General features: G+C 62.9%; 1 protein-coding gene across 1 annotated transcript; it reads left to right on the top strand.

Moving 5' to 3' along the window:
* Positions 1-8,129: 8,129 nt before the first annotated feature.
* ENGASE (endo-beta-N-acetylglucosaminidase) lies at positions 8,130-15,530 on the top strand (the record flags this gene model as incomplete). Its single annotated transcript, XM_084238098.1, has 14 exons — positions 8,130-8,227; positions 9,141-9,208; positions 9,365-9,566; positions 10,154-10,302; positions 10,779-10,936; positions 11,379-11,527; positions 11,790-11,955; positions 12,725-12,828; positions 13,089-13,197; positions 13,341-13,531; positions 13,966-14,114; positions 14,487-14,589; positions 14,805-14,919; positions 15,099-15,530. The coding sequence occupies 14 exons, from the start codon at positions 8,130-8,132 to the stop codon at positions 15,510-15,512; spliced, it is 2,175 nt and encodes a 724-aa protein (XP_084094224.1). The 3' UTR covers positions 15,513-15,530.
* Positions 15,531-19,055: the final 3,525 nt, after the last annotated feature.

Consider the following 19,055-nt stretch of genomic DNA (forward strand, 5'->3'; position numbering starts at 1 on the left):
CTCGTTAACAAGTTTGCTTACTTACAGCTTTTCCATCTAAAGACTCGTGGCTGGGTCTTAGCACGCCTCTGTAAACGAAGTTGTGTTTCAAAAGGGTCCAGTAGCCGGCCAAGCTGGTCTGTCTCTCCAAGGCCATCTCGAATGCCTGCATCTCTCCCCCTTTTCCTGGCCCCCCTTGTCTGGGGACTTTGCAGCAAATGGTTGTGCCTGCTGAGAAGCGATGTTGTCCGTGTCACAGACATGGACACGGCTGTGCAGAAAAGGAGCCCTTGGTCTTTAAACCGGGGCTCAGACTGTATGGGGCGACCCAGGTCTGGGGCTCATGCATGAGTAGTAGAGCTTCTCCTGACCTCACTGTTCCTGAAGCACTGCTTGTTCTTCCTCTGCCCGGGGAAAAGGCCAGAATTTCTGCAACACCTGTAGCGGCAGGAGGACACAGGGCAGGTTATTTTGATCTGAGCAGATGGGGTACGGAGAAGCCCTGGAGCCCTCAGTGGCTTTTCAGGCTTTTATTGGGATTTTACTGGGTACACAGCAGGCAGGGGTGCCGGGGTGTCAGCAGGCCTCCCAGCCCCCAGCAAGTCTTCACTCTTTCTGGGCTCTCTGGCGTTCTCTGGTGGTCTCTGCTTCTCGTTTACTCTCTTTCACTCTTTTCGGTCTCTCTGCTTCTCTGCTCTTCTGCTGGCGTCCCCGTGATGCTGCCTTATAAGCCCAGCCTTAGCCCAGGTGTACCCACTTATGTATGGCCACACCCTACTCCAGGTGTCCGCCATCAGGCATTCATTCAGGACCACAAGCATCGATCATCAATCCTAATAGCGGGAGGGCAGAAAAGCCCAATATCATTTACTTACCCTACAACACCCCAAGTGCCTCCTGCTTCAGCACAATCAAGGCCACAGGTGGAAGCCACAGAGGCCTGTGGCATAAAAAGCCTGACCGATCCACTTGCCCTACAGCCCCCCTCCCCATCATAAACAAAAACAACCCAGGAGAAGTGTAGGTGTGAAGGCAAAGGCAGAATAAGCAGCTAGGAAACAGGGTGTGTGTGTGGGGGGGCTCCATATTTCCATGACATTACATTTGGAAAAGATGGGAAAGTGCTAATCATAACAGAAAAGGCCGGTGGAATCAACAGCAAAACTTATTTTGCTGAGTTAGGGAGGACCTAAAGAAACTATAAATATCTAGAACTTCTAAAAATCATGTTTATTAAGGCAACATTGGTTTACATCCTTGTTTGTATATTCGAAGTCCAGGACCCCCTTCTAGTGTGAGTACCATGGTGCACCCACCAGCACGGCACCCACAGCCACCCCAGTGCCTTCTGAGCTCCCCCCCAAAGTTGGCTCTTGCCACCCGCCCCCCAAGCATTCAGAACTCAATGACAGTGAAAGTGCTGCCTATCAAAACGTGCAGGCAACAACGAAAGTCGTCTTCAGAGGGTACTGGGCCCCTCCGCTGCCTTGCTATGAAAATGAGAAAGATTTGAAAATAAGTGACACAAATGCATCACTTTTGAAACCAGAAAAAGAACAACAAAATGAATCCAAGGAAAATAACAGGAAAGAAAATGAAAGCAGAGATTAGTGAAACAAAAAGCAAACCAAAGGGAGAAAAAAGAACAAAATCAGGAACTTGTGTTTTGAAATGACTAATAAGTAGACAGTCCTTCGTCAAAAAAGAAACCCAAAAACCCAAAACCAAGAGGAAAAAACACAAATAAACAACATTGGAAGTAGAGAGAGGGCATAACCAAGAGGTCAAAAAATGACTCACAGGGCTCCATTTGAAAACCTCCATGAAATGGATGTTGTTCTAGAAAAACATCTAGAAGCAAAATTGGCCCAGGAAGAAAGAAAAATCTGAATAGGTCAATAACCAAAAAGGAAGATGACATGTTAAGACCTATTTCCAAAAGACACTTGGCAGTTTTATATGCAAAAAATAAAAATAAAGACAACCCAGCCTGACAATTATGGACCAGCCGCTCCGACCTCTCGGTCAGGTCAGCCCCGCGCGGAGGGCAGCCGGGCCACAGGGATGAAAGAGGAGAGCCAGGCCAAGTTTCTAACAGGCAGAAACTTTATTGTGCCCCTGGGCGAGATTTACAGACCCCCCTGGGGGTCAGAGAAGTCCTGCGTTGTGGGGGGAGATGTCCTTGCATAGGGTGAGGCAGGAAAACTGGGTTGGCGGGGAGGGGGTGGCGGGGGGACGGGGACAGGTTTAGGCGGAACAAAGTTGTTTTTCGTGGAGCCGAGTTGTTTTTCTCCTGTTTATGGCTTCAGTTTCGGTTTGATGGTATCAGGGGTCCGGGTATCAAGGCCATCTTGTTTTTTTCTATGTGGGCTTCCTCGTTCCTGGCCCCTGCAGCGACGTTTCAGGGGACACTGCTACCCAACTTGGCCACTTTGAAACTGAAGATACCTGCAGCACAAGACCCCGGAAGAGAGCAAAGACAAGCGGATGAGCATTTGCACGGCCTGCGTATGCAAGAGGCAAGCGTGAGAGTCCAGGGCATCTGACGTACGCCCGCACATCAGCAAGACAAGATAACACGCCACCCACAGACGTTAAGATCCAAGATATACAAAGATGTCACCGACCCAACAACAACGCAATCCAGTTAATAAACGGGCAGTGGATCTGAGCCCACAGTTGCCGGGGAGGATACAGAGAAGCCAACGGATGCTTGGAAAAGTGCTCGTGGCTCACATAAAGGCAGATGCAGGGGAAAGCACGATGAGGCATCACCTACCCCATGAGACGGGCCCCCATTGCAAAGACCCCCAACACCAGGTGCTGGAGATGTGCAGGAACAGGAGCCCTGACGACCGTGGCGGGAATGTGACCTGCACAGTCATACGGGAGGTGATCTGCACCTCCCCGACAAACCAGGAGTGGACACTCCTTGCAGCCAGTCCTGCTCCCAGGCCTCTGTCTGAAACCATTAACTCAAAAAGCTTCATGGTCCACAATGTCTACCGCAGCATATTTACAGCGGGGAGGACACAGGAAGAAACCTACATGTCCATGGACAGGGGCTGGGTCAGGGAGAGGCGGCCTTGCCATACCAGGGATTCAGGCGGGAGCAGAGAAAGCGCGTTGTCATTCGCAGCAGAACGTAAGGGAACAAGGGAACGTGCGTCTAAGGGACGCAACTCCGTAGCAGAGCAGGTGAGAAAGACAAAGACAAGGGTTGGATGACGTCAGCTATATGAGTAAAGTAAGAATCAAGGTGGATGAACCGACAAAGCAAAATATTTATAAACCAGTGGGCACTGACAGCAGGAGTGAGGTTTCTGAAGTTGGGAAGTGGGGGAGGGAGTAAAGGTCAGAGGAGTAGGGGTGGTTGCGCAACCACCCCAGGCCGGGCAGGTTCACTGTTGATTCAGGGGAGTGGACAAAAGAATCTTGAAGCCTTTGGCATGTCCGACAGGTCTTTAAAGACTGACGGGGGCCTCTCTGGTGGCACAAGGGGTTAAGATGCAACCTATGAAGCTGTTTGCAGCCTCTGCAGCGAACGGGGAGCTACCCTACATGGCGCAGCAGACCTCTCCTGACTTGCCTGCTGCTCCCCTCTCAGTGTGTTTCAGTGGATCTGCCTGTTCTGTTCCCCATTCTGTCTCTCACCCCCACACTTTTGGCCTACACCCCACTTCTTGTATGCATAAATAAATCTTAAAAAAAAAGACTGAAGCAGGGGAGGGGACACACAGGCAGGCAGGAGGACAGAAAGACAGACACGCACGCAGCCAAGCATCCCGGCCCCTTTGTGGGTCACGTGTGGCGTGGCTGCCGCACTTCCGGGCCGTCTGCCGTTCACCGAGCTCTGCAGGGGGGAAGAACAGCCTGAGTGATCCCACGCTCCTTAGGGGCGGGGGGGGGGGGGGGAAGAGAAATAACAGGAGAAAAGGGCGCAGCAAAGGTCCCTAACACCACCCGCACAGAAGAAACTCCATCAGGACAGCAAGACTCGGGGCCGCCCTCAGGCCTGCAGGAGCGCGAGAGCCCTGAGGCCCCCATGGCGGAGCTGCGGGTCACCCGGGCTGTCCCCCCCTGCCCAGTCCCTCCCCCCAGCACAGGCGCAGGCCGAAGGTTAAAATGGATAAGGGCGTGCATTTTGACCATCACTCACTGCAGCTGGCCTCACCTGACAAGTGGAGAAAATGCTTAGCCGTGCCCAAGAAGGCCGGCGCAGTGACACTCAATTTAACACGAAAAAATGATATTTAATAACTTTAAAATCAGGCATTTAAAAACCTAACAACTTTTCAAAATGCTTTAATCATTAAACATTTGAATATCATGCTATCTAAAGCCTCCCGTGGGTAGGTGGGCAGGTCCACCGTGACGGGTTAGAATGACCGAGTGTCAGCACCAAGTAGCGGTGAAAATGACCAGTTGGAGCCACAGAGATTAAAGTGGCTTGACGGAAACAGCACAGCTGAGTGGCAAACGCCGGACACAGGGCAGATTATCCAACCCGATCCCACTTCTGTGAGACCCGGGGCTCTCTGGCTGCAGGTAACCCATCTGCGTAAAAGCTTCTGAAACATCTGGAAGGACACGGGTCAAACCCAGCGAGAGCACCGGTGGGTAGCGAGCCGGGCCGGGAGGCCGGGGAAGGCAAGGAACACCTCGGTCCTGGGAACATGGCTTTCCCTGTATGCTTTACATCGTGACCAGGAAGGCGCGCAGGTGGAGTGTGCAGCTGCAGTTATGGGGACACCAGGCCCCGCCGGGGCAGATGTCTGGGCAGCCCACCTCTTGTCCCCGGGTGCAGGCATGCAGGTGTGCAGGGGCCGGAGGCACTTTCTTCTCCCCCAGCACGATGTTGAGCAGGTAGGAGCCTGGGCACAGCCTCAAGGGGTGCGGAGCTGAGTCAGGCACTGGGCAGGGCCAGCCCCCTTGTCCTCTCATGGTGGAGCCAGCGGAGCTCCTGGGTGGGGGAGCTCCTGGGTGCCTCGCAGGCAGTGACAGTGCAAAAGCCTTCCCCTGGCCGAGACATCTGCGAATGAAAGGAGAGGCCGACTGAGCACAGAAGGAATGCCGAGAAAGAATAAGCCAATACGATTAGGCAAATAAAGACCAGCCTTGTCAGGCAGGCCACGTTTTAGAGCCTCTCCTAAACTCCTGTATCCCGGATGTGGTCAGGTCCCGCTGCTGAGACAGATACCCGGGTGGCTTGGCCCAAGGCAGACGGAAGTTCATTTTCCTTATATAGGGTTTGGACCAGGCGGGCCTTGACCCACTGTGGTCTTTTGTGGGGGACCCGGGCCCCTTTGCCTTGATGCTTTGCCCCCTCTGTATCCTCACTGGGAGCCGGCAGGAAGGGGGACGGACAGGGGCCCCAGCTCTGTTTTGCAGGCACAACCAGACCAGCGCCCCCAACTGCCGTAACCTCGCCCACTATGCACGCGGCCCACCCGGGCAGCCGCCGGCCTGCTGAGAGAGGGTGATCAGGACAAGTGGTTCCCGCTGCACCTTTCAGGCTATTTGCAACCCAGGAGCAGGTGATGCCTCTTCACCTGGTTCAGCCTCTTGCCCCAGGACACCGTGGGAGGCGTGAGGAAGAGGGCAGGGAGGCAGTGCGGGCAGGTGTGCTGCCAGGTCGCCACGCTGGGCCGGAGGGCACCAGGTCAACGCGGCCAGGGTGGGGGCGACCCTGAGCTCAGGAGCTGCGCGCAGGTGGGGTCTCCCGGCTCAGCGGTCCGGGGCCAGCCTGGCTTCCCCGCTGGGCTGGACAGGCCCGGGCAGCTGAGAGCCAGGCGGCGAGGAGGCGCCCGAGGGGCAGTGCGGCAGCAGGACAGGCTCTGCGGCAGGGCCGCGGCTGCCAATTTAGCAAGTCCAGGATCCCAGCGCACTTTGAATTTCAGATAAGTGAAAGAATTCTCTAGTATAACCACATCCCACATTTCAATTCCTTGTTTATCTGGAATTCACATTAACCGGGTGTTCTGTATTTTATCTGGAAACCCTACAAGGTCGGGGTCTAGGAGCCCAGCCAGGCCTCAGGAGCGTCTGGAGCTCTGGTTGCAACAATTATGAGTTCAAGGCAGACATGGGACCTCCGGCTCATCCTGCTTCCCAGAGACCAGGAATCCCGTGGGCTTGCAGGGCAGGCAGCAAGCAGGGCGCAGCGGGCGTCCCCAAGACCCTGCCCCCACTGCCCAGAGAGGGGAGGCGCAGAGAACCGCCCCTTCCTGTGCCAGAGCAGCCGCCCCCGGGAGGGGCAGCGGGAGCAGACCCAGGCCGGGTCCAAGTATCCCTGGGGGCCGTGTTTCCAGTCTTGGGATGACACGTTTATTTTGACCTCTCAGCTATGGGAGAGGGTCGGGGACACCTGGGTGCAAGCAGAGACACACTCACCTGAGCACGGCTGGGGAGCTGGCCTCCCTGCTCCCCTTCCTCACTGCAAATTTCTGGAGGCTTTGCCAGCCCTGTCTTCTGCAGCTCCGACTCCTGGCCCAGGCGCCACAGCCTGAGTCATGCTGCCCACCTCAGGGTTTTACTGCGCGTGGGGCCTCATAAAGTTCAAAGTCAGAGCAATAACAGACACACTCACGCGGCTTGGGCAGCAGCTGCAGCCCAGGGGATGCTCCCAGGGCCCGGGTGGGTGGGGAGGGCCTGGGCTCCAGGGGGGGCTTCCCAGGCCTTGTCCTGGCACCGCCCGCTAACGCTGCCCAGCGCCGGTGACCACGCTGCTCAGCGGGAGCGCTGGGAGGTGCTGCTCTAAGGTACCCCCAGGCCTTGCGAGCTGGGCGGGGGGTTCACAGGTTTGGGGTTCACAGGTTTGGGGGTGCAGCAAACACTTGTGTTTCATTGCTTTACGCACTTGCATTTGTTGCCCCGTTTCAGTGAATTCCGCCTTCAGAGCTTCCTCCTCGACCCCCAGCGCCTCCTGTGCCTCCCGCAGCCCCGGGTCAGAGTCTCGCGGGTCAGTGGTCGTCCGCTGCCGTGTCCAGGCCCTGCCCGTCACCGGCCCTGCCCTCGCGGGCCTTCCCTCGTGCGGGAAGTGGGGCTGTTATAGGACAGCCCCGATATTGAACGGGTGCCTGGCTGTGGGTCCTCACCCGTGCGCTTACAAGGGATTTATGAATACTCCACGGCAGGACACACACAAACGGTTCATAAAAGGTTTATTGACAAGGGAAAAGGAAATAAGGAAAATGTACAACTCAGGGAGAAAATAGGGAAATAAAGTCTTTAATGCGTCCTACCCGATCCGCCGACCTGGAAACCCCAAAGGCACTCTCCGAGCTGGCCGGACACTACGAGCTGGCGGAGAGCCAAAAGGGGGGCCCCCCACCAAAGGCCACATGTCTGTCTTTACACTCACTTGGCTGCTGAACCCCACCCTCAGGTCCCAGCCACCTTCCCTTGGTGGTGATGGGATTTGGGGTTCCCAGTGTCTTTGGCTTTGGCCTGGGGTGGGGGTGGAGTCCACGAAGCCCGTATGGAATGAGCTCTAGGACAGCCTTTTCCCCCTAACAGGGAGACCCTGGCGAACCCCAGGGGCCCCGCCGGCCACGGCCCCTCCCCAGCGTGGCGCACCCGGCCCTCCGAAGCCAGCCCCGGAGGCAGAAGCGCCCCGAAGCCAGCCCCTGGGCCAGGCCCCGGCCCCCCGAAGCCAGCCCCGAGGCAGAGGCCCCTCCACGACCCCGGGGCGCCGCGCATCCTTCTGGTCCACGATGAGCAAATAGAAAAGCGCCTGCGGCCCGGCCCACGAGGGGCGTCGTGACGTCACCTTCTCTAGTGACCCCTGACAGGCGCAGGCGCCGAGCAGACCTCGCCCCTGCAGGGCGCGCGCTCCCGGGCCTTCGCGGGGAGCGCCCCGAACCCCACCTGCTCGCCCGCGGGGGTGGGGCGCCGCCGGCCCCCCAAGCACCAGCTAGGCCCCGCCCCTTCCGGGCTCCGGCCCGGCCCCGCCCCCGGCCCCGCCCCCGGGCTACAAAACGCCGGCGGCGCCCGCGGCGCGCGCCCAGAGCGTCACGGAGCCCGCGGAGCCCAATCGCGGCCGCGCTGGCGCCTGTCGCAGCGGGGCGGCCGCGCCGCGCGCTCTCATTGGCTGGCGGGCGGCGGGGGGCGGGCCCGGGCTGCGATTGGCCGGGGGGCGTCGCGGCGTCATGGAGGCGCCGGGGGTGACGACGCGGGCGGCGGCCAGGAAGCGGGCGCTGCCGCGGCCGGCGCTGGCGACCCCGGGGGCGCGGAAGGCGCGGCGGAGGTGGGCGCCCCTCCCGGCGCGGACCCGGCCCCTGGCCGAGCCGCCGGGGCGGGGGAGGCGGGCGCGGAGCAGGAGGTGCGGAGGGGGTTTGGGGGGGCAGGGCCCGGCGGCGGCCGCTCGCTGAGCTGAGCCCCCAGATCCGGAGGAGCCCCCCGACCAGGCCGAGAGCCCGCGGGGCGCCGCGGAGGGAGGGCGGCTGGCACGGGCGGCCCGGCAGAGGCGGGAGGGCCCAGGGAGCCCGTGACCGCGCCTTCGCCCCCACCGCTGCGGGCCTGGGGTCCCGCCCCCGCGGGGGTCCAGGCTGGGTTCGCGGGCGGGGCAGGTCGAGGAGGGTGTCAGGGGACGCCCGGTCAGCAGGGCAGTGGCCGCTGATGGCCACGGAGGAGGCTGGCTGTGGAGCCCCGGCCAGTAGCGCGGCCGCGGCCCCGTCTCTCTGCTGAGGCAATAGTGGTGGTTTTAGATCCATCCAGGCCTTCCCGCCTCAGGCAGCAAAGGTGCCCCTTCCCCCGCGTCCGTCCCCCGCCCGGAGTTAGCTCCGGTTCAGTTCGGTTCGTAGGACGCACTCACACAGGGGACACGGGCGTTCCCCTCTGCGGCTCGGGGCTTTCCTTGCCTCTTGGCCACAGCAAAGCCTGGGGAGGCGGGAAGAGTATCTGTCTCTGCCGGGGCGGTGTGGGGGGGCCCCTTTTAGAGTTTATTCCCGACGAGGGCGCCTGCGTGCCAGAGCAGAGCCCGCCCAGGCTGCCGGGGGGTGGGTCAGCACCTGCCACCCGCTCTGGTTTGACACATAAATCTGTTGTCGACACTCATAAATGTGAGGCGGATGCGCCCTGCACGTCTGGGGGAGCCTAGCCCACGTTCTGTAAGTGTTTTTCTCACCCTTATGCGTAAAACCTTAAAACTCTCTGCTTAGAATCGAGGACAAGGAAGAGGTGGCGGTTTTCCGAGAGGTGGTCAGTTTTACCCCAGACCCTTTGCCAGGTGAGGGGGTTGAGGTGCTGACCCTGGGGTCACTCTTGGGGCCCCCAGGCATGGCTTCCTCCCCCCAACTCCCACCCCCACCCTCATTTCCCATTGAGCATTTCTGTTAATCCTGTAATCGTCATTAACCCCTCGCTGTCTCCTGCCCCTGACTAGTTAGGTATTATGACAAGGACACCGGCAGCCCCGTGAGCTTTTACCTGTCTTCGCTGGAGGAGCTCCTGGCATGGACGCCCACCACCGCGGACAGCTTCAATGTGGCCTCGAGGCCTCTCGAGAGCCGCCAGCCCCCTCTGAGCAGCCAGAGGCCCCGGACCTTGCTGTGCCATGACATGATGGGGGGATACCTGGATGACAGGTGAGGACATCACCCGGTGCCTGTTTTGTGGCAGGGTAGCGAGCACCAGAACGGGGTCCCCAGGAGTCGGCTTAGGGCACAGCTTCCGCCTCTCTTGGTTCTGAAAGCCCTGATTCTGAGGACTGCCTCAGATTGGACTCTTGTGCCACAGGGCACCCTCTCCCTGTCAGCTGGGCCCAAAACTTGGCTTTTGCCCTGCTCCCCCCACCCTTCCTCACTTGATGTCCGACTGCCTTCTTGGGCCGCTGGCTCTGGCTGTGGAGGTGCGGCTGCGTTCCCACCTCTCCCGCTTTGGGCAGGGACACTTCGTTGCTGTAGCATCCGCTCATCTTAAACAGCTGTAAAATGGCCTGGCGCAATGCAGGCAGGCGAGGGGCTCTGGGGTACAGCCCCTGTGATCATATCCCAGCCTGGGCACCAGGGACTGCCTTGGAGGCTGCCTGCCTCTGAGCAGGCTGGGGAAAGCCCAGTGGGAGCACTTGTGTGAGCAGAGGACCTACCCTCTGAGCAGGCGCTGCAACCTGGCCCTGCTGCCCCCCCGCCCCCCACCACCAAGTGTCCTGACTTGCTTCTCTTTCCTCACTCAGGTTCATTCAGGGCTCCCCGGCGGCCAAGCCCTACTCCTTCTACCACTGGCAGTACATTGACATCTTCGTGTACTTCAGCCACCACATGGTCACCATCCCACCCGTGGGTTGGACCAACACTGCCCACTGTCATGGGGTCTGCGTGCTGGGTAAGGGCCAGGCCCTCCCCCCCCAACTTGGCCACATTGTTAGCACCCTGCAGGGAGACCAGGGCCTCTGCTGCCCCCCAGGGCCTAGAGCGCCTTTCCAGGGGCGGCCTGGGTAGTTTCAGACAGGCAGTCGCCGAATCTTTCTGGGAAGGAGTGGGCAGTGGGAGCTCCAGCTTTGCAGACCAGGTCGCAGTCAGAGCTGCAGACAGAGCAGCCTGATGGGGAGCAGTGCCTGGCTGAGCCCGCCCACCCCCATGCAGGCAGCAGCCATGCCTGCGGGGCCAGCCCTGGGTGGGCAGTGCCTCTCTGCACCCTGTCATTGCGGGTTTGCTGAAGCGCCGATGGGGGCTGGCCCTCCATTGTCAATTCACTAGTTGCTGGGGGCGTGCAGAGAACTTGAGTTTGCCGCGTTTGCAGGCCATTCTGAGGCCACTGGCCAGAGGGAGCAAGCTGACCCTGCCCCTCACATCCTGTAGGGACGTTCATCACCGAGTGGAAGGAGGGCGGGCAGCTCTGTGAGGCCTTCCTGGCCGGGGACGAGCGCTCCTTCCGTGCCGTGGCGGATCAGCTGGTCCGGATCGCCCAGTTTTTCCGTTTTGACGGCTGGCTGATCAACATCGAGAACTCTCTGAGTGTGAGCCGCCCACTGCCCAGCCTGCCCCCCCGCTGTGCCTGCTGCTGCTTTCCTGGCCCTGGCGGCTGACCTATGCCACCCCTGTGCCCAGTGAGAGCCAGCTTTGCCGTGAGACAGATCAACTCCAGCACTATGCCCTGCTTAGACAAGCACTGCCAGGCTGGCTCCTTGTGGCCACATCCCCTTCCCCCTCCCCCCCATGCTCCCCACTCTGCTTGGCTGCCCATGGGCTCCTGGCCATGCTGTCCCCCCTCTCCCTGCTGTGTTTCCTGTGCCTGGGCCTCCCTGCTTCAGAAGCAAGGAGAGTCTCACATTTGGCTGGACCTCTGCTCCGTGGCTGTGGGGTCGAGGCTGTGTATTTTGTGGCTCTTGGTCCCAGGCCAGTCACTCCTCGTGGCCAAGGCCTCCGGGCCTCACAGAGGGCCTTCACCCTCTCCCCTAGCTGGCCGCAGTGGGGAACATGCCCCACTTCCTCCAGTACCTGACCACTCAGCTGCACCAGCATGTCCCGGGTGGGCTGGTGCTCTGGTACGACAGCGTGGTGGCCAACGGGCAGCTCAAGTGGCAGGACGAGCTGAACGAGCACAACAGGTGAACCCGCCGCCCTCTGTGTGTAGTGGGAGCCCACCCCTCTCCAGAGGGTTACCTGGGTGGCTGCCGGGGTGAAGTGGGAGTGGCAGGGCCATGTGGCCCCGTGACTCAAGCAGGAGCAGGCCTGTCTGCTGTGCCGTTCCGGGCTGTGGGCTGCAGCTCAGGGCAGGGCTGGCCGGAGCGGGCTCTCTGGGCCCTGGGCGGGCGGGGCAGGTGCTGAGGCCCGGGCCGTGGCCTCACTTGGGTCCTGGCCTGCTCGCAGGGTCTTCTTTGAGTCCTGCGACGGCTTCTTCACCAACTACAACTGGCGGGAGGAGCACCTGGCGAGGATGCTGGAGCAGGCAGGCCAGCGCCGGGCTGATGTGTACGTGGGCGTGGACGTGTTCGCCCGGGGGAACGTGGTCGGGGGCCGATTCGACACCGACAAGGTGGGTGTGGCTCTTGCACGGGGTGGGGAGGGCAGTGGGCTCCCTTGGGACCTTTCGTTCCCATTTGTCCCTCGAGGGGAGAGAGGCAGCAGCTTTTCCCACGCGGGGAAACCGAGGCACAGGGACATGACTGGCCGGTGCTGAGCCAGGCTTTGCCCTGAAACCTGCGGTCAGAGCACACTCCCCACGGGTGCTGGCGGACAGGGCACCCTGCTGGGAGCTGTGGGGGGCCGGGGGCACTTTATGGCGCTGCCTGTCCGGGCTGCTGGGCTCTGGCGATGGGGCTGCGGTCGGTGCCTGCCCCGGACAGCTCATTCGCCTCGCTGGCAAGGCAAGTCCAGTCCGCAGCCAGGAGAGGAGCGGGTGCGGCTGAGGCCCCCGCTGCGGGAGAGACGGAACTGGCCTGCCTTCTGGGGGGTCGGTCCCGCTCGTTCTTGGGGCTACCCGGGCCCTCACTGGTTAGAGAAGCCTAAGTGGGTAAATTAGCCAGTAACTGAAGACTCGCTCCACCCGCCATGGGTACTGCAGCGGGAGAGGGAGGGGCCCAGGGCCTGTGGCTGCCCTGCAAGCCCCTGCCCGCTAGCATGGCCGGCCGCCCTGGCGCCCTTCTCTCGTGGGCTCGGACTGCGGGGCTGCGGCCTGGAGGGAGGAGTGCAGCTCAGCCCCCCCTTTCTAGGCCGGCCCGAGAGCTCGCCTGTGTGGACGCCGGCTGTGTCCTGCCCTGGCTGGCGCGGCTGGGTGGGGCATCCCCTGACTGCTGTCTCCGTAGTCGCTGGAGCTGATCCGCAAGCACGGCTTCTCGGCAGCCCTGTTCGCGCCTGGCTGGGTGTACGAGTGCCTGGAGAAGAAGGATTTCTTCCAGAACCAGGACAAGTGAGCCCTGCCGCCCCAGGGCTGGTGGCTGATTGGGGGCGGCTCCCGGGCGACACCAGCTTGCTCCCGCCTTGCTCTTGCGGCCTTCCCGGGGCTGGTTAGAGTGGGGGGGGCATTGGAGGGGGGCACTCATCTGAGAAGAAACCAGCCTCGCGTTGGCTGTTTCTGGAAGGGGGTCCTGGAGACCACTAAGCAGAGGGCCAGTGGGTCGGGACCCTGCCCGCCCAGTTGTAGGACTGAGCCCCACCGTTTGCCCGCAGGTTCTGGAGTTTGCTGGAGCCCTACCTGCCCACACACAGCGTCTGCTCCCTGCCCTTCATCACCTCCTTCTGCTTGGGCATGGGGACACGGAGAGTCTCCTATGGCCAGGTGGGGTCACCACACAGGGTGGCTGGGGCCCTGGGGGGCCGCCTTCCCTCCTCCCGGCCTCAGCTGGGTGAGGCGGGAGGGCCTGGGGGTCACCAGGAATGCTGTCTGTCCACTGCCCGCCCTCTGATCTGCCTTTCTCTCAGGAGGAGGCGGTGGGGCCCTGGTACCACCTGAGTGCCCAGGAAATCCAGCCCCTGTTTGGGGAGCACAGGCCGGAAGGGGGCGGCGAGGGCTGGGTGAAAACGCACTGCTGCCTGATGGACGCCTGGCACGGGGGCAGCTCCCTGCTCATCCGGGGGCACATGCCGCCTGAGGTTGCAGACGTGGCTGTGAGGTAGGTGAGTGTGGGGACAGAGCGTTGGGGGGCAGCACCTCCGTCACCCCATCTGTGCTCAGCCGCCGCTGGGGGCAGGGGAGGCCAGCGTGAGGCCCGAGGACAGGCCTGGGTGCCTCTGGTGAAAGACCCCACTTCCTACCCTGCGTCGTCGGGGCCCACACAGCACGGGGCACGCCTGCCCGTGGGGGTCTCTGTGGCCTTCGCTTCTCGCAGACCCCAACTGCCCCGCCGAACCACCCTTGGCCCAAGCCGGCCGCCGCCTCTTTCCATCTCCGGGCTCAAGGCTTCCAATGCCTCCAAGGGCGCGTCCGCAGTCCCGGAGCTGAGAGCTTTTGGCCATAGTGCATGTGGCCTGGGGGAGGCCACCCTGGGGCCGCCTGCTGTCGCAGCTCCGTGTTGTGAGGCCTCATCACAGGCCCTTCCTCCTCCAGGCTGTTCTCCTTGCTCGTCCCAGTGCCGCCCAGAATCTACCTGTCTATGGTGTACAAGCTGGAGGGGCCTTCGGGTGTCAGGGTGGCTCTGGAGCTGACAACGGGGGAGGCGGGCAGCTGCCGCATTGGGGACGCTTCGGAGTTGAATGGTAAACAGGTTGGCCTGGGTCTGCCCCGGTGGGGAGGAGTCCGGGGGGGCGGCCATGCGGTGTCCAGCGCTGTGGTCCAGGCCAGGACAGGGAGGTTCACCTCAGCTCCAGGTTCTTGCCCCGGTCCCGCTGGGTGGCGCAGCCTGCTCTACGGCCTGCGGCCTCTGTCCCACGAGCCTTGGGCAGCAACCTTCTACTGGCTGTGGCATTTCAAGGGAGGGGCCCGCCGGGGCCGCCATCTCCGTGCCCCTGACCCTATCGTCCTTCCCGAGGCCTGACCTGTGCCCACTTGGGAACCTTGGGGCCCCTTCCTTGGTGGACACCCAGGTGCAGCCCCCTTTGGACTCTTGCTCTTGTTGGTGTTTCCTGCAGCACAAACCAAGCTCAGGCCCCGGCCCCTCCGGGTGCCCCCCACCAAGCTGGCCAGATGGGTGGGCCGCTGTGGGCAGCCGCTCAGCGGGGGCTGGGTCCAGCGGTGAGTCCCGCACCACACAGCAGGGGACCACGGGTGGGGTCCCTGTGGGAAATCCTAGACTGGGGGTGGAGGGTCCCGGGCCAGCCTCCCGTGTCAGTATCCCTGGACTCAGGACCACCCCAGACCATGGGAGCGGTCAGCCCGTGTGGGGTGGGCTCCCGGGGGGACAGGTCTATGTGGCACACAGCCCATGACCCGCCCCTGCGCCTCTGCAGCTGCTACGAGGTGAGTCTGCGCGGGTGCCTCCTGCGTGACCTCTTCGTGAGCTTCTCCCGGCGCGCGGGCAGCAGGGACGTAGAGGACTTTGTCTGCCGCCTGGGAGAGATCCAGGTGAGGCGCCGGGCACCTGGGGGGCACTCGGGCAGAGGCGTCTGTCCTTGGCCCAGCCGGCCACATGTGCCCGAGCTGGGTGCTCACTGGCCCTGCCTCAGCTCGGGGACTTCGGGGTGGGGGTCAGGGGCGGGGTGGAACGAGCCGCCCGCAGGGGTGCTGAGTCTTCTCTCCACCAGGTGGTGGGCGCCGACAGCCTGCTGACCCCTCTGGCCCAGGTGCAGGCCGTCACCGTCTCTCAGGTGGGCTGGCAGCGGGCTGTACCTGAGGGGGAGGCCCCCGCCGCAGGGCTGCGGCTCAGCTGCACCCTGCACTGGTCCTACCTGCTGCCCCTTGCCCGGTGCTTCCGGATCCACTGCTGCGGTGGGGCGGGCGGCGCTCCGGGCCGGGGTCTGCCGGGGCCAGAGGAGCCCACGCTGCTGGGCCTGGCCTTCGTCAATCAGTACCGCGTGGTGGACCTGGCGGTGGCGGCTGCTGTGCCCGGCCAGGACGGCCGCGTGGAGTTCCTGGTGGAGCCCGTCCCCAAGGAGGGGTTTCGGGTGCCCCGAGCCGAGTGGGGCCGGGCTGCCCTGGTCTACTCCGCACCTACCTGAGCGGACATTAAAGCACGTGTCTCCTCGACTTGGCACTTGCGCGTCTTCGTGGGGGGCCTCCCTGCGGGCGCGGGCGGACACAGGACCCGGTCCCTGAGGCCTGGCTTTTGGTGAAAGGAGAATCTGGAAGCCGGTTTCCTGTTTCTGTCTAGTCTCTCTCCGTGGTACATAGTCCCCAGGAAAGAGGGAGGGGATTGGGGCGCTTTAGCCCAGAAAACTCCCATCAAGGGTATTTCCCCAGAGGCTGAGGGGCTCAGACCTCCACGGCACCCTGTATTCCTACAGAAGGAACAGTCAGAAGCCAGCCTCAATCGGGGCAGGGAGAGGCGTTTCCAGGGGTGAGGGCTGAGATGGCAGAGGCCCCAGGGGTTGGGGGCGCAGAGAGGGCCTGGGCCTGGAGACAGCAGCCCTGACCTGGCACCTGGAGAAGGGCCCCGCGGCTGTGCCTGTGAACTCTGAGGTACTTCCGGCTGTGGCACGGGTACAGCTGGCGCACACGCCATGTGCCTTGGCTCCTCCTCCTGACAGGCAGCGGGAGGCCGGGCAGGGCCCAGGAAGGCACCCAGACGGGCGGCGTGCAGCCCCCGCTGAGCCGTGAGGGCGCCGCGGGAGGGCGGAGAGGGTGGGCCCCGTCTCCCTGGAGCCCTCCCGCTGCTGGGGTGTGAGTAGGTGTGAGCCGAGGCTGGGCTGCCCTGGGGGAGGGTGTGAGCTGGTGGAGACAGCTGTCCAGCCGCACCTGCCCGCCCTGGGCCATCGTGGGGCTGCCTGGGCGGGCTCTCTGGGCTCCATGACTTGGGGGGCACCGCGCATGGGCCCACCTTCTCTCTCTTGCCCTATCCAGTGGGGTCTTGTGAGCCTTCGATGGGGTCAGAGACTTTGAGTCCCTTGTTTTGGGGTCTCTCCCCCTGGGCCTTGTAGTCAGTGACACGGGTTCCTTCGCTGCTCCCTTGTCCTGTGCCCCCGGATGTGGACGGGGGCGCCCGGTGGACTCCCAGCTGGAGTCACTCCTCAGGGTGGGCCTCCTGCCTGGCTCAGCGCCTGTGGCCTTGCGCTGTGGTGAGGGGAGAGGCCACCAGGGGGCGGTGCCGCCCCACCACCTTCCCGCTGGGGTTTGCCACCTCCCAGTCCCGCTTCTAAAAGGTGCTCACCTGCCTCTTGTGGGCTGCAGAGCGTGCTGGTATTCTGGGGTTCTGTCCCGTGACGTGGGGGTTCTCCACCTCACGTGGCTCCTTTGGCCCAGCCTCTCGGTGCCGCGACAGGAGGTGAGTCTGCCTGGTGGAGACGTTTGGCTCATGCAGGACAGGATGTGCCCTGCCGCCTGCAGTGATGGAGGGGGCACCCCAGGTTCCTGAGACTAACTGATTTGGGGAGCGTGAGCTGATGCCAGGGGGAGGTGCTCGTTGGACTTTGGGTTTCATGGGTCACTGCAGTGCTGGGTACCTCCCCAGTGTTGTACCAGGGGCACCCGAGCTGGAGACCCTGGCCCTTTGCCCTGAATCCTGAGGTGGGGTTCGGCGCCGGGTGCCCCAAGGGGCGGCACGGCTGCACGGCCTGCTGCTCTTCACGAGCCCTTTTGAGCTGGTCCCCTGACATCGCACGCCGAGGGGGAGGGCGTCACACTGGCAGTTCTGCCTGGTGAGTGAGTAGCAGGGCCACACCCACAGCCCCCGGGCCAGGCCAGCCGGCCAACGCAGGGAAATGAACGTCGTCACCATTTAAGGCTGGGCCTCCCATGGGGGAAGACGACGGAGCAGCAGAGAGCGCTGGCCTCGGTGTGGTGCGGCCCCGGGCAGCGCCTCGTGGTCTTTGGGATCCGGCCCCCGCCCGCGCTCCCCCACCCTCTGTGGGACTGGGGGCTGGAGCACCCACTTACCTCCTTGGGGCCTCGCTGGCCAGCAAGGTGGCAGGGCGTGGTGTGGGCCACGCCCGAGGTGTCCTTCCAGCACCAGCGACAGCTGCCCCAGGACCACTGGGGCCCCCTCTCTGCACTGTCCACCGGCCACAGCTCCTGGGCAGCGTGTGGGTGGGCCGCGGAGGCCTTTCTGCCTCCCAGGTGCGTTGCTCCCACGAGGGGCACCCTGTGCCCAGCCTGTGAGGGGGCGAGCTGCTGGTTACACGGGAGGCGCGAGACGGCTGTGGGAGCAGGGATGGGCTCAAGGCTCGCCCACTGGGGTTCCAACTGGCCGCTGGCCGCCTGGCTGCAGCCCGCGGCAGGGATGCTGTGTCCTGAGGCCAGTGCCCGGCCAACCCCGCGGGCGTTCTGGGGCTCCTGTGCCTCCCACAAATCAGAAAGAGCTGTCCTGGTTTGAAGAAAAATCTTTATTAATAATCTTAATAATAATACTGTCGGTCTGCGTGGTCACGCCGGGAAGCATACAGAATGGTAAGAAAGGGACCCGGGGCCGGCTGCGGCCCGGCCGGGCTGGGCGAGCTGCTGCAGGAGGAGGGTCCAGAACAGCCGAGGACGAAGCAGAGGCTGGGGCGGGGGTCTATGTACAACGGGAATAGAAAAGGGGAATCTCGTTTCAGTCGCTTCAGGAGCTGATGCTGAATATAAAGTGAGGTGTAGTTTTCCTTGGTCTCAGGAGACGGTGGCGCCGAGCCGGGAGTCTTCTGTCTTCTCAGTTCTTGCTGCTTCCCTTCCTCCCGCCGTGCCTGTCTGGCCAGGGGCTTCTCCCTGCTACCTGGGCCTCTCCCCTCTGCCGGACCTGCCCTGGGAGCCCCGAGGGGCTGGGGTGTGGCCAGTGCCCCTCTAGCACCAGGTGCAGCTGGGCGCCGGCCTGGCCCGCACCCCTGCGGTCGGGCTGCAGGGCAGGGCAGGGTGGCCGGTCCCAGCGGGCAGCAGCCTTCGCGCCCCACACCCTCCCGGGGCCACCTCCAGAAAGGCGGAGGGAGGGGCTGGCCCAGGGGGACGCGCTCAGTCCAGCCCCCACCCTCTACGACCCTGGCTCGGTGGCCTAGGCCCCGACATGGGGGTACGGCCGGGGGTGCCCGGTCTGGAAGCACGGCAGCCCTTGGTGCTGGGGTTGGGCGGTCTCGGGCGAGGACTCCTTCCGGGGTGTTCAGGACGGGCGTGGGCGGCATGGCAGCGGGGAGCCGGGGCCCAGAGAGCGTGGCCTGGGGGTGACGGCGCGGCCGGCTGGCGCCCGGGGCGGGCAGCTCTCCTCCCCTGCGGCCGCCGGCACCGTTGGCAACAGAGGGCAAGTCCTGGCGCCCCCTTCCACTCGGGCCCGTGGGCCCCCACGGCCTGGGAGCGGGCCGGAAGGAAGACTTGGTAGAAAACGGGGCCCCTCCCCTCCCACGCCCACACTGGGCGGCGCGGCCGACGAGCTCCTCGCTGCGGTGCGCGGGGCCGGCGTGGACGCGGTGGATGCTTCTGGTTGGGTTTGTGTCTGTGGTTGTTGCTTGGATCGTAACATCTTTTTTTGTTTTGTTTTTTGTTTTGTGATTTTTTTTGTTTTTTTGTTTTTTGTTTTTGCCCTTCGCGGTCCAAGAAGTAAACGTGGAAGCTTTCACTACAACAGAAACAGAAAGGCAGGACTT

The sequence above is a fragment of the Talpa europaea genome (assembly GCF_964194135.1).
Source record: "Talpa europaea genome assembly, chromosome: 7".
NCBI classification, from domain to species: Eukaryota; Metazoa; Chordata; class Mammalia; order Eulipotyphla; family Talpidae; genus Talpa; species Talpa europaea.